The sequence below is a fragment of the Prorops nasuta genome, unplaced genomic scaffold, assembly GCF_024137725.1.
Source record: "Prorops nasuta isolate Cenicafe-Biocafe unplaced genomic scaffold, Cenicafe_Pnas_1.2 PNAS00007, whole genome shotgun sequence".
NCBI classification, from domain to species: Eukaryota; Metazoa; Arthropoda; class Insecta; order Hymenoptera; family Bethylidae; genus Prorops; species Prorops nasuta.
Window position 1 is genome coordinate 2,125,729 of NW_027116804.1, and position 12,518 is coordinate 2,138,246.

Here is a 12,518-nt window from a genome sequence, read left to right on the forward strand (position 1 = left end):
AATTTTTCTGCTTTTTTCCTCTCATTGAGGGGTTTTTTAATGCGCTGTAATTAAAGGTTTTGTTCACTGAAAATAAAGATTACTTAACCTCCTATCCCTTGACAGCATTAGTAATACTAGTCATCAATATATGTAAAATCATTAATTCGAAAACATCTTTAGCTTTGTTATTAAAAACAGAATGCTCTCATGCATCACCTATTAAACTATCAGTGCGCTCGCGTGACATCTTAGCTTCTGATACTTTCCTTCATTGCGTCAATTCGCTTTTTTTAACAATTCAGTCAATGATGCTTATACTGAATTAAACTGAAATGGTAATGAAAAGGAATTTGCTATTTATGAAATTAATCTAATAGCCAAACTAATTTAAAAAATAGCAAATATATGATCGCATGCGATCGATAATTTTTGCATTCTAGCAGGGTGTTCATCAATTGTTTTTTCATTTTTTCCACTTTCCATTGTGCAGTTAAAGTTGTTCGAAAAGGACCGAAAAAGGGTGATTTTTAAATGTAAATTACTTTTAAACCCCTTGAACAATTCGAATGAAATTTTAAATGTGCACTCGGGTTGTTACCTTGAACCTTCAGTTACGAGAAAAGACGGTAGTTTCGTTACACCCTGTATATATTGAAAATGAATTATTCTTCGCTTTCTCCTTCTCTAGTCGAATGTATATATGTCTCGGGCGAAAGTTAGCTCGTAAGATTGTGATATCTAGTTTAGTAGAAATAAACGGATGTAAACGTAAATATAGTTCATAAACCTATACCGGCGTAATACTCTAAGAGCTGGCTACAATTTGAGCTACATGCCTAGGTCCATGGAATATTTTACATGGAAAAGGTTCGATCGACATCCAAAAAGCAAAAGCCCGACCGTCAGAAGGCGCGCAGGAAGCTGTATGCGTGGGCAGGCGTTCAATCATGTAAATTTTCCGACAAAAAAACTGACGATTGGCATGACTGAAAATTTACAGAAATATTGAGGAACACGTGGTAAAGCAAGGAAAAAATTGTCAGAAGGCTAAGTGAAAGATAAAAGTTTGTCAGAAGCTGCAATAGTTGCGAAAAATGTCGGAAAATTTACATGTTAAGCGGCACTTCTGACAATTTGTATTTTTATTGTTTACATATTTAATAAACCGTGTGCAAATTGTCAGAAGGCAAAGTGAAAAAGACAGTGAGAAAGTCGGAGTTGAAGTACGAGAGCATATTTCGACATGTGGCGCAGCGCCCAGCATACCGATAGCTTTTCCTATGATTTTCACGCCGTACATTTTTTCTGGCATTTCTGACTATTTGGATTTTTATTGTGTACGTGTTAAAAAAGCTGTGTGCAAATTGTCAGAAAACAAACTGGAAGAGATTTATAAAAATTAAAGTGCAAAGTGTGATAGCATATTTCGACGCGCGGCGCCGCGTTTAGTAAGACGATCGCTTTTCTCTTGATCTTTGCGCAGTATAATTTTTATTGCAATTATAATTTCTTGAAATGTTTATAAGAATAATTATAAACAAAATAAAAATAAATTTTTTAATATTCGATTTATAAATGTACATAATATATGAAAAAAAATTTATAATGGGACTGCCCGCGTAAAAATATTCAGTCTTAGAAAGATCTTGATGGTGATTTGAACGATATTTGTAAGATCTTTGAAAGATCTTACATTCGTATTTCATGAAGTCTTGCTCTCGTCCATTAACAAGACAAATTGTAAGCTCTTCCTAAGATCTTTCAAATATCTTTCAAATACAAAAATGGCGTTTTGGATTTTCAAAGATGATTTCCAATATGATTTCAAAGATAATTTCAAAGATGGTAATCAATATGATTTCAAAGATAATTTCAAAGATGGTTTCCAAGATGGTTTCAAAGATATTTTCAAAGATATTTTCAAAGATGTTTTCCAAGACGGTTTCTAATATAATTTTTAAAAAGGTTTCCAATATGATTTCGAAGATAGTTTCCAAGACAGTTTCAAGATTTTTTGGTAAAATTTCTAATTGGTTACCCGAGTAGACAGCGAATATAGAGTATTCGATTCAATTGCCGATACTATAGATGCATTTTAAAAAATGCAAAAAATGGATTATAATTAATTAATTAATTTATTTATTTGTTTACTTTAATATATTACCTATTATAATCATAGACTAACAGTTATCAATTAATTTTACAGCATGATAATTTTTTTCCGCACTGGGACCCGAACCTGGAAACGATGTCAATCTGACGTGCAGCGGTCCGACGTTTAGTCCACTCAACTAACCTAAAAGTTATTGTACATAACTTCATTTATTTAACTTAAAATATACGATATATTTGTCCATTGTTTCTATCCATGCGAAAATTGTTATTGATAGAAATCGAAGTTTAGCCGAGTGGACCAAATGTAGGACTGCTGCACGTGAGACTGACATCGGTTCCAGCTTCGAGTCCCACTGCGGAAAAAAATTTTCATGCTGTAAAATTAATTGATAACTGTTAGTCTATAATTATAATAGGTAATATATAAAAGTTGTGACCCTGTACTATTTTAAGATAGTCTATGTTCACTAAAAAGACATATATGTTTTCGTATAGAACAATGATATCTATTATGGTCATATTATCAAGGCCATAATACCGAGTCATATACGATTGGCCTACCTATCATCCGAAATACTGTATAAAGCTCGGTGAATGATGGGCCATAAAAGTAGAGTAACGATTCTGGCCCATAAGTCGCGTGCTAAATAGGCCTAACGAACTTCGGCTTTCCGCGACTCACGAACATTCAAGTTGAATTTTCGGAAGAAGCCGGACCCTGGGTCTGATTAGTGATACCCATACCCTAATCAGCTTTACCAATTAAATTGAGAGTTATGATAAGTTGGGGGTAAAGGAACTAGCAGCTCGTTGCTTGCGTCTTTCGAATTTTGCGACACCCGTATGTTAGTTCTGGAAGAGCAGGGAAGCACCTTCAACTCCGCTCTGCTCTGCTCGGCTCCGCTCTGCTCTACTCTGCTCAACTCTGCTCCGCTCTGCTCTGCCCTGCTCATCGCTGCCCTGTTCAACGCTGCTCTGCTCCACCTCCGTCGAGGGATCCAGCCTCCTCCTTCAGCTTCGGCGAAAAAGGTTAGCGGGAGTTCCAGCTTCTAGCAATTCTCTTTAGTATGAGCAAGATTTGGAAAACACGCTAATTAGCAGTGAGACTGTCGAAAATCACGAATTACGGGTTAAACATGTTCCAAAAGTGCGTGAATTGGGAAGTAGAGCCATAAAATGATAGTTGGAATAATAGTCTATCGTCGAGGAAATTCTGAGATTCGCAATTAATTCGACGACCAAGTCACTTATGGATTTTCGGATACGGAATGTATATAGTTTTATATGTAACTTACGTTAAGTTCTTTTATCGATTACCGTGTATTTAATGCCGTACTAAATTCTTTGTCATTTCCGAAACTTTGGGTATGCGCTTATAGTACAGTTAATGGGTCGAATTCGGTTGTAAGGAGTGACCGGGATGTCCGTTCAGGTCCGGATTTCAGTTACGTTTAGTGTAGTTCGTCGCGTTTAACCAGGGGTGCATCCCGAGGTCGAATTCTCCCCGAAAGGAGCTACCTCGTTCGATCACCTCGTGGGAGTACAGTTTTTCTCGTTGGAAGGAACCCCGGAGGTGAAATCTCCTTGAAAGGAGCTACTCCGTTCGGTACTCTTCGAGAAAGTATCGTTTTATTTTGGTAAAAGGTCGCAGGAGAAACACCTGCCTTGAGAAGGCCTTTAGTTTATTAGTTAGTCGTTTGTAGTAGAGGAATTCGTTGGATTAATCCCGAGCGCTCCGAAAAACCATTTTCAACGACATTCCTAGTTATAGTTTTATAGTATATGAACAACGATCGTTGCGACATAAGATCTGACATATATAACGATGTCTTTAAGGAAATATAGAGAACTTGTTATCGAATACAGTATGTCGTTATTTGACCTGAATTGCCAAATCCTTCTTCCTTTTACGTTTCAGGGACTCACCCACTCTCCGCTTACACGATCCTAACTCTATATACACTGAGCTAGTTGGTATTACAGTTTTGACGTTTACCGTATTTCGCGATCACTACAGTACAGTGGTTCTTTAGGGAACCTAGCGCCCAACTTATGTTTTAGATTTTGGTCTAGTTATCATTTATGAATACTGAAGGGTCAGCCAAAATTTTTGTAGTGCAGCAAAGTAAATAAATAAATAAATTAATTAATTAATAATAATCCATTTTTTGCATTTTTTAAAATGCATATATAGTATCGGCAATTGAATCAAATACTCTATATTCTTTGTCTACTCGGGTTACCAATTACAAATTTTAACAAAAAATCTTTGAAACCGTCTTGGAAAAGATCATTGAAAATATCTTTGAAACCGTCTTGGAAACCATCTTGGAAATTATCTTTGAAATCATATTGGAAACCATCTTTGAAATTATCTTTGAAATCATATTGATTACCATTCTTGAAATTATCTTTGAAATCATATTGGAAATCATCTTTGAAAATCTAAAACGCCATTTTTGTATTTGAAAGATCTTAGAAAGATCTTACAAAGAGCTTACAATTTGTCTTGTTAATAAACGAGAGCAAAACTTCATGAAATACGAATGTAAGATCTTTCCAAGATCTTACAAATATCGTTCAAATCACCATCAAGATCTTTCTAAGACTGAATTTTTTACGCGGGCAGTCCCATTATAAATTTTTTTTTCATATATTATGTACATTTATAAATCAAATGTTAAAAAATTTATTTTTATTTTGTTTATAATTATTCTTATAAACATTTCAAGAAATTATAATTGCAATAAAAATTATACTGCGCAAAGATCAAGAGAAAAGCGATCGTCTTACTAAACGCGGCGCCGCGCGTCGAAATATGCTATCACACTTTGCACTTTAATTTTTATAAATCTCTTCCAGTTTGTTTTCTGACAATTTGCACACAGCTTTTTTAACACGTACACAATAAAAATCCAAATAGTCAGAAATGCCAGAAAAAATGTACGGCGTGAAAATCATAGGAAAAGCTATCGGTATGCTGGGCGCTGCGCCACATGCCGAAATATGCTCTCGTACTTCGACTCCGACTTTCTCACTGTCTCTTTCACTTTGCCTTCTGACAATTTGCACACACTTTATTAAATATGTAAACAATAAAAATACAAATTGTCAGAAGTGCCGCTTAACATGTAAATTTTCCGACATTTTTCGCAACTTTTGCAGCTTCTGACAAACTTTTATCTTTCACTTAGCCTTCTGACAATTTTTTCCTTGCTTTTCCACGTGTTCCTCAATATTTTTATAAATTTTCAGTCATGCCAATCGTCAGTTTTTTTGTCGGAAAATTTACATGATTGAACGCCCGCCCACGCAAACAGCTTCCTGCGCGTCTTCTGACGGTCGGATTTTTGCTTTTTGGATGTCGATCGAACCTTTTCCATGTGAAATATTCCATGGACCGCGGCATATTGCTCGACATGTAGCCAGCTCTACGTCTATAACTCTAATATTATGTCAAAATTATTCGGTTGTGATGATGGTGTGATATAATTAAAACTATGGATGATTAAATAAAATAAGTGAATAAACATGAAGGAGTCAGCAAGAGAATCAAAGAACTAGCACTGTCCGAACTGTCAATAAAGTCAAAGCCTAAATATTTGATTGTGACGATAATAGTTTGATACAATTAACACTGTGGATCATTAAATTAAATAGGGGAACAACGATAAACGAGTAAGCAGGAAAATCAAATAAGTAACAATGTATTATATAATAAATTAATTTCATATTTTGTGATACTTTGTGCTAGTTTATTTCAGGTTAAATAATTAAATTTGCGGATAATTAAATTCAAATTGTTAAATCATCAATTTGATTTTAAGCTTACTCGTAGTTCTATCGTTTACTACTATACAGTCACTATGCAAGTCTATTGTAGAACATGGTAATACTTGCCCTTTGACTTAAAATCATTTGGTACAACTCGATTGTGGGCTTCCAAGGAGGTTGGTTTGTATACAGGGTGTATCAGCAATTATGCTTTTAATTTTAACCACATATTCTTGGGAATAAACTAAATCGAAAAGTCCTATACTATAAGGTCTGGAAAAGCATCATTGTTGAGATAAATCAATCTTAAACCGATAAATTAGGGCTTTCATTCAACGGAAAATTACTCTACTTTCACTATCGTTGACAGTTTCCCTTCATAAAACAACAGAAGTTTGTAATTCTCTGCCGATCCGTATTGTCGTACACGCATATACACACACGCACGCAACTACGTCGATTATTAATATTACTTCCTAATCTCCTACATTCCTGATCCTGGTGTTGATGAAATTCATTTTCTGTCTATGTTTAAAAGGATCCTCGACAGCATCCATTTACATAGTTGAAAAGTCCAAAGAATAATACGGCGTTATTTGTAGATTAATTTTGAAGGCGTTTTATCTTTGCGGTGACACGACATATGAACTGTTCTAAGATAGTAAAGAAATAAGTATTATATTAAAAGAGCTATTATTAGAAATTTTATTTTTTTCTATTTTTAAAAATCTTACTGTTTTATGAGATAGAACAGTTTGCTACATCATTGGAAGATCAAAATGACTCCAAAGTGGATTTTCAAGTAAGGCCACAGTCTTCTCTGGAAATTTCAATCTAAGTGGAGAGGTTGAGGGATCCCTTTAAGAATAATTGAGCCTTTTTTCATTTTCTGAAGGGACAAGCCAAAAAATTAAGAATAATTTTTTGATAATGCTGTAGATTATTATTCATAGTCTTTGTACGCTCTTAGGTACGAGAAGATTTCAAAGAGAAATTAGTAAATGCTTATGCTTTTCTCTTCACTTTATTACGATTTCCTAGGTGAATTGTAAAATATTCCTTTTTGGTGATCATATAAACTGCTAGTCACTATAAACTAGAATCTGACTTAGTAATTGGCAAATTTTACTGGCAAGTCCATTTAGGCAGACACTATGTAAAATGGCAAAAACTATGGACAATCTATGGTATAAAGAAAAAATTATTCTTAATTTTGTGGATTGTCCATTCATAAAATAAAAAAATAGCTAATTTATTCTTGAAGGGATCCCTCAAGTTCTCTACTTAGATTGAAATTTCTAGTGGATTATGGCTTTATTTGACAATCCATTTTCGTGTCTTTTTGATCTTCCAATGATGTAGCAAACTGTTCTATCTCATAAAACAGTGAGACTTCCAAAAACAGAAAAAATACAATTTCTTATAATGACTTTATGATAAAATACTTATGTTTTGACTACCTTAGAGTCGTTCATATGCCGCGCCACCGAAAAGATAAACCGACTTGAAAATTAAGCTACAAATAACGCAGTATTATTCTTTAGACTTTTCAACTATGTAAATGGATGCTGTCGAGGATCCTTTTAAAAATAGGCAGAAAATGAATTTCATCAACACCAGGATCAGAAATGTAGGACATTAGGAAGTAATATTAATAATCGGCGTAGTTACGTGCATGTGTGTATATTAGGGTGGCCATAAAAAAAGAAAATTTTTTCCGGTGCTTTTATTTTGTTAAGAATGATGTTGAAAAAGAGGAATCAAATTTTTTTAGATTTTTTTGAAGCCGTTAAATAGTGCCGATATCGTTTTTAAAATTAAAAATTTAGATTTAATGAAAACGATTTAACAAAATTATAAATTAATATTGTGCTGGATTAATGTTTTTTTTATTACATTTTCTTGTAATTTAACTAAAGGACTTTTCAAAGCATAATATTAATTTATAATTTCGTTAAATCGTTTTCAATAAATCTAAATTTTTAATTTTAAAAACGATATTAGCACAATTTAACGGCTTCAAAAAATTCTATAAATTCGAGGATCTCTTTTTTTCATAATTTTTGACAAATTAAAAGCTTATTGGAATTTTGGTTTACATCTAACATCGAAAAAGTGGAAGAACATCGGATTTTTAACTTTAAAAACGATATCGGCACCATTTAACGGCTTCAAAAAAATCTAAAAAAATTGGACTTCTATTTTTTCATCATTCTTAACAAAATAAAAGCACCGGAAAAAATTTTTTTTTTAATGGCCACCCTAGTGTATATGCGTGTACGACAATACGGATCGGCGGAGAAGTACAAACTTCCTTTGTTTTTTGAAGGGAAACTGTCAACGAAAGTGAAAGTAAAGTAATTTTTCCGTTAAATTAAAGCCCTGATTTATCGGTTTATAATTGATTTATCTAAGCGATGATGCTTTTCCGGACCTTATAGTATAGGACTTTTCGACATAGTTTATGCTCAAGAATATGTGGTTAAAATTAACAGCATCATTGCTGTTACACCCTGTATATCAGTCTGACCTGCCAATCTTAAATTTTTGTTCTGAAAAGTTTAAATACTTAAAAAATATTATAAATGTTTAAATCTTAAAGTACAAATAAAGAATAAATTGAATAAAATCGCAGTGCTCTATATAAAATAAAGATAACATTGTATTCCTTCTGATGCTGAATATTTGTTAGTAAATGGTGCATGAAAGTTATTTTTTTTTATACAGGGTGTGTGATTTAAGGTGGCCAACCAGTGAAATTCGAAAAGAGGTGGGGATCTGAAAACGAAAATTCTAATAAATTTTTTTTCTATTACCCTTAGTTTAGGAGTAATTAATTATTGAATTTAATAAACCGTGCCGGCCGGTGATTGGCTAAGATTTGAGGGGACGTCTTATTGCCTTTTAAAAGTCCAATAATGTATGCGTCTCTGTTTCAAGTGGCTCAACGTATGCGTGTGGGATCTGATTTAGTATTAGTAGTATGTCGAGCATCAAGTGCCCAGCGAAATAAACAAGCCAGATGTAAACAAATCTGAGCGTTTGGCTGACAAAAATTTTAATTTGCGCAAATTGCATGCAACACTTTTATAATTACTATAAATTAATTGTATACTTTTTTACGATAAAAATAAGTCCAAACGCGGTATAATTACGACTAATTTGAAACTTAATGGAATAAACTATTGAATAATTAGAGATACACAAAAATAGTCGTATTAATGGGGTTTTTTGAATTCGTTTTCATCTTAATAACAGATACAAATCATTAAAAATAATTATAACTCATTCTCACATGACTTTCACTAGTTAAAATATTTGTGAGTAGGATTACATGTTTTTTTGTTTACCGTGTTGACAGAAGATTTTCGCTCTGCACACGGCCACACATGGCAATATCTCAAGATATGAAAACTAAGGGAAACCTTGAATAATTTTATTTTAATGGTTTTATCAATTTCAAAATCGTGCATAGCATAAACCAATCTAATTAAACTAAATTCAACCGAGGCTTAGGATGGCAGAATAAATGACTTTTTATGTTACTATTTCTTACTATCATTTCCCTACCACCTGGCGGTAGATAGCGCGGTGCGTTTTTTAAAGTGGTTTCCCCAGGAGGCCTAATCCACTATATGCGTTTAATGACGCAGATGCTCGATGTGCATTCCTTTTTGCTTAACACAAAGTTTGGCTCTGTCGACAATTGCTCTCGTTGCCCTGTGCACCATGTCCGGCGTGATGGTATTGAAGGCCGCTATGATAGACTCGAGTACTTCTTCTTGGTTACCTTCACGCCGGTTTTCGACCAAATCTTTAACAAGCCCCCATAAATAATAATCCAGTGGATTAACCCTTAAATGGACAATGTTGTTTTTAAACAACATACTAAACATCACAGATAAAATTATCTTTATTTTATTTTTTTGTTAATTTTGACAACTAGTTCTTATTTCTGAACGAATTTTGTACTTTTTTTAATGTTGGCACTATCCAATATTTTTATGCATTAAAAATAAATGAATGTCAAATGTCACTTTGAAGAAAACTTTTCTAGTGGCGCGAAACTAAGTTTTGAAGCTGTGTTCGGACTTTGATAAAATATAATGTAAGTATATAACATATTTTTATTTGCTTGATTATATCTTCAATTACATGTTCATGTTGTAAAACATTGAAAATTACTTGATGCTACTGTCGAATTACGCGAAATCTGGTATGTTGTAGGAAAACTACAATGCGCATTGCCTGCTAAATAAATGCATGTTTGGTGAAGGGTTTTTATTTTGCTTTTCAGCATGCCGCGATTACTAGAAAGCGAAATTACAAAGTATTTAGAAACTCTTGAAGATTCAGAAGATGGCTTAGACGGCTCGGACTCCGAAGTAGAGGATGAAGGTCACTATTATCAAACAGCTCGAGATGTTCTTCGGGACCTTGAAAATAGTGATGAAGGTGAGAATGCCCAGTCTGATAAAGTGGATGCTGATCCTCCTCTCGTAATTGGCAACGATCAAAATATGCCAGACCCTCCTATTTTGGAAGCCGGAGAAGCAGTACCCCAGAGTAGATCACAAGGGATTTCTAAGCGACCTCTGGTTTGGCGAAAACGGAATCTTGTTACTGCTGAAGACAGCCTTATTTTTAGGGGAGAAACTCAGATAACGGAAGCATTGATGTCTTGTAACACGCCGTATGATTTTTTTTCATTTTATTTTACATCAGATCTAAAAAAGCAAATTGTAGAACAAAGTAACTTATACGCGGCCCAGAAACAAATATCCAATCCTGAAATTATAAATGAAAATATCCTAAATAAATTCCTAGGCATTCTGATTTACACCTCAGTCATAAAATTTCCAAACACCAGGGCTTACTGGAGTGATAAATTTGGTTATGATCACATAAAAAATACGATGCCGTTAAAAAAATTTGAAAAAATAAGATCCACTCTCCATTTTGCCGACAATACGCTATGCTTACCCAAAGATCATCCAGACTATGACAGGCTATTCAAAATAAGACCTCTTGAGGAAATGCTCAACTGCCAGTTTGGAAAGGTTCCCTTAGACCAAAGGCTTTCCATAGACGAGCAGATGTGTGCAACCAAAATGAGCCATTACATAAAACAATACATGCCCAATAAACCCCACAAGTGGGGGTTCAAATTATATCTCATCTGCAGTCTACAAGGATATGCTCATAGATTTGAGGTTTACAGTGGAGGCGGCTCCAAAAATAACATCTTACCTGGTGAGCCAGATTTGGGAGAGTCTGGAAATACAGTCGTCAGGTTAACTAGAATGGTACCACGCAATGTGAATCACATTATATACTTCGACAACTTCTATACTTCTGTGCCTCTCGTCACCTATTTAGCTAAGGAAGGAATTTTCTCACTGGGAACAGTAAGAGTAAACCGATTGAGAAACTGCAAATTGCCTGACAAAAACACTATAATGAAAAAGAACGTACCCAGAGGATTCTATGAGGAAAACGTGGCGACTGTGGATGATATTGACGTAAGTGCTGTTGTGTGGAAAGATAACAAGCCCGTTAACATTCTTTCCACTTACGTAGGAGCAGAACCAGCAACCACAGTCACGCGCTTTGATAAATCGAAGAAAGAGAGAGTTGCTATTCCATGCCCCAAAGTCATCAAGGAGTACAATGCTCACATGGGGGGCGTGGACTTATTAGATTCATTTATAGGTCGTTATCACATCACAATAAAGAGCCGCAAGTGGACCATGCGCTTATTTTATCATTTCCTGGACCTCGCAGTTATAAATTCATGGGTTATGTTCAAGAAGGTAAATAATATAAAAGGAAATGATCAACTTCTCAATTTGGGTACATTTAGACTAGAACTTGCCGAAACCCTCTGCAAATTGGGTCTACCTGCAAATGGCGCTAAACGTGGTCGACCTAGTGGGAGCACAATACAAAGAGAACTTGTAATGAAGAAGTTCCGAGGACCAGCTCAAGCAATTCCTTTGAAAGACGTCAGATTGGATCAGACATGTCATTGGGCAGTTTGGCTGGATAAGCAGCAGAGGTGCAAATTCCCGAAATGTTCAGGATTTACGTTCAAAATGTGCCAAAAATGTCGTGTATCTTTATGTGATACGAAAAAAAGCAATTGTTTTTATAAATATCATAATTTAGAATAAATAAACACATTTCAAAAACAATATCCACTCTTATTTTACCCATACTTGCAAAATGTCATTGAAAGCGCAATGTAGTTTATAAACAACACTCACATTATTGCAAAAAAAAAATAGTAAATTCATGTCTAGATTTTTTTACTCATTTTTCCTAGACAGTAATACATGTCTATTACACAAATATATTTTTTTAAAACGTAAAAAAAAAATCGTCCATTTAAGGGTTAAGTAGTGTAGCAATGCGGTTCCGATGACAGGGAGTGGGGGAGGCTGTTTTGTGGTGTGGAAGGGGGATGGGTGGGAATAAGACTCTCTTAGTATGGTAGTGGTGGGGATGAGGAAGGAAAGGGTCTTATAGTGGGATCGAGTTTGGTTAGGGAGGGGTATTTTTCACCCTATGTCACAGTTGGAAGGTCTTATAGTGGTACCTAGTTTGGTTAGGGAGGGGCTATTTTTCACCCTATGGTACCGTTGGTT

At 34.6% G+C, this 12,518-nt stretch overlaps 1 protein-coding gene across 1 annotated transcript; it reads left to right on the forward strand.

Moving 5' to 3' along the window:
* The first annotated feature begins 10,169 nt into the window (after positions 1-10,169).
* LOC136774838 (piggyBac transposable element-derived protein 2-like) lies at positions 10,170-12,044 on the forward strand. Its single transcript, XM_066729322.1, has one exon. The coding sequence runs from the start codon at positions 10,170-10,172 to the stop codon at positions 12,042-12,044; it is 1,875 nt and encodes a 624-aa protein (XP_066585419.1).
* Positions 12,045-12,518: the final 474 nt, after the last annotated feature.

Excerpts from the sequence above, each read along its gene's own strand:
- LOC136774838 (XM_066729322.1), top strand. The coding sequence starts at position 10,170 with ATGCCGCGATTACTAGAAAGCGAAATTACAAAGTATTTAGAAACTCTT.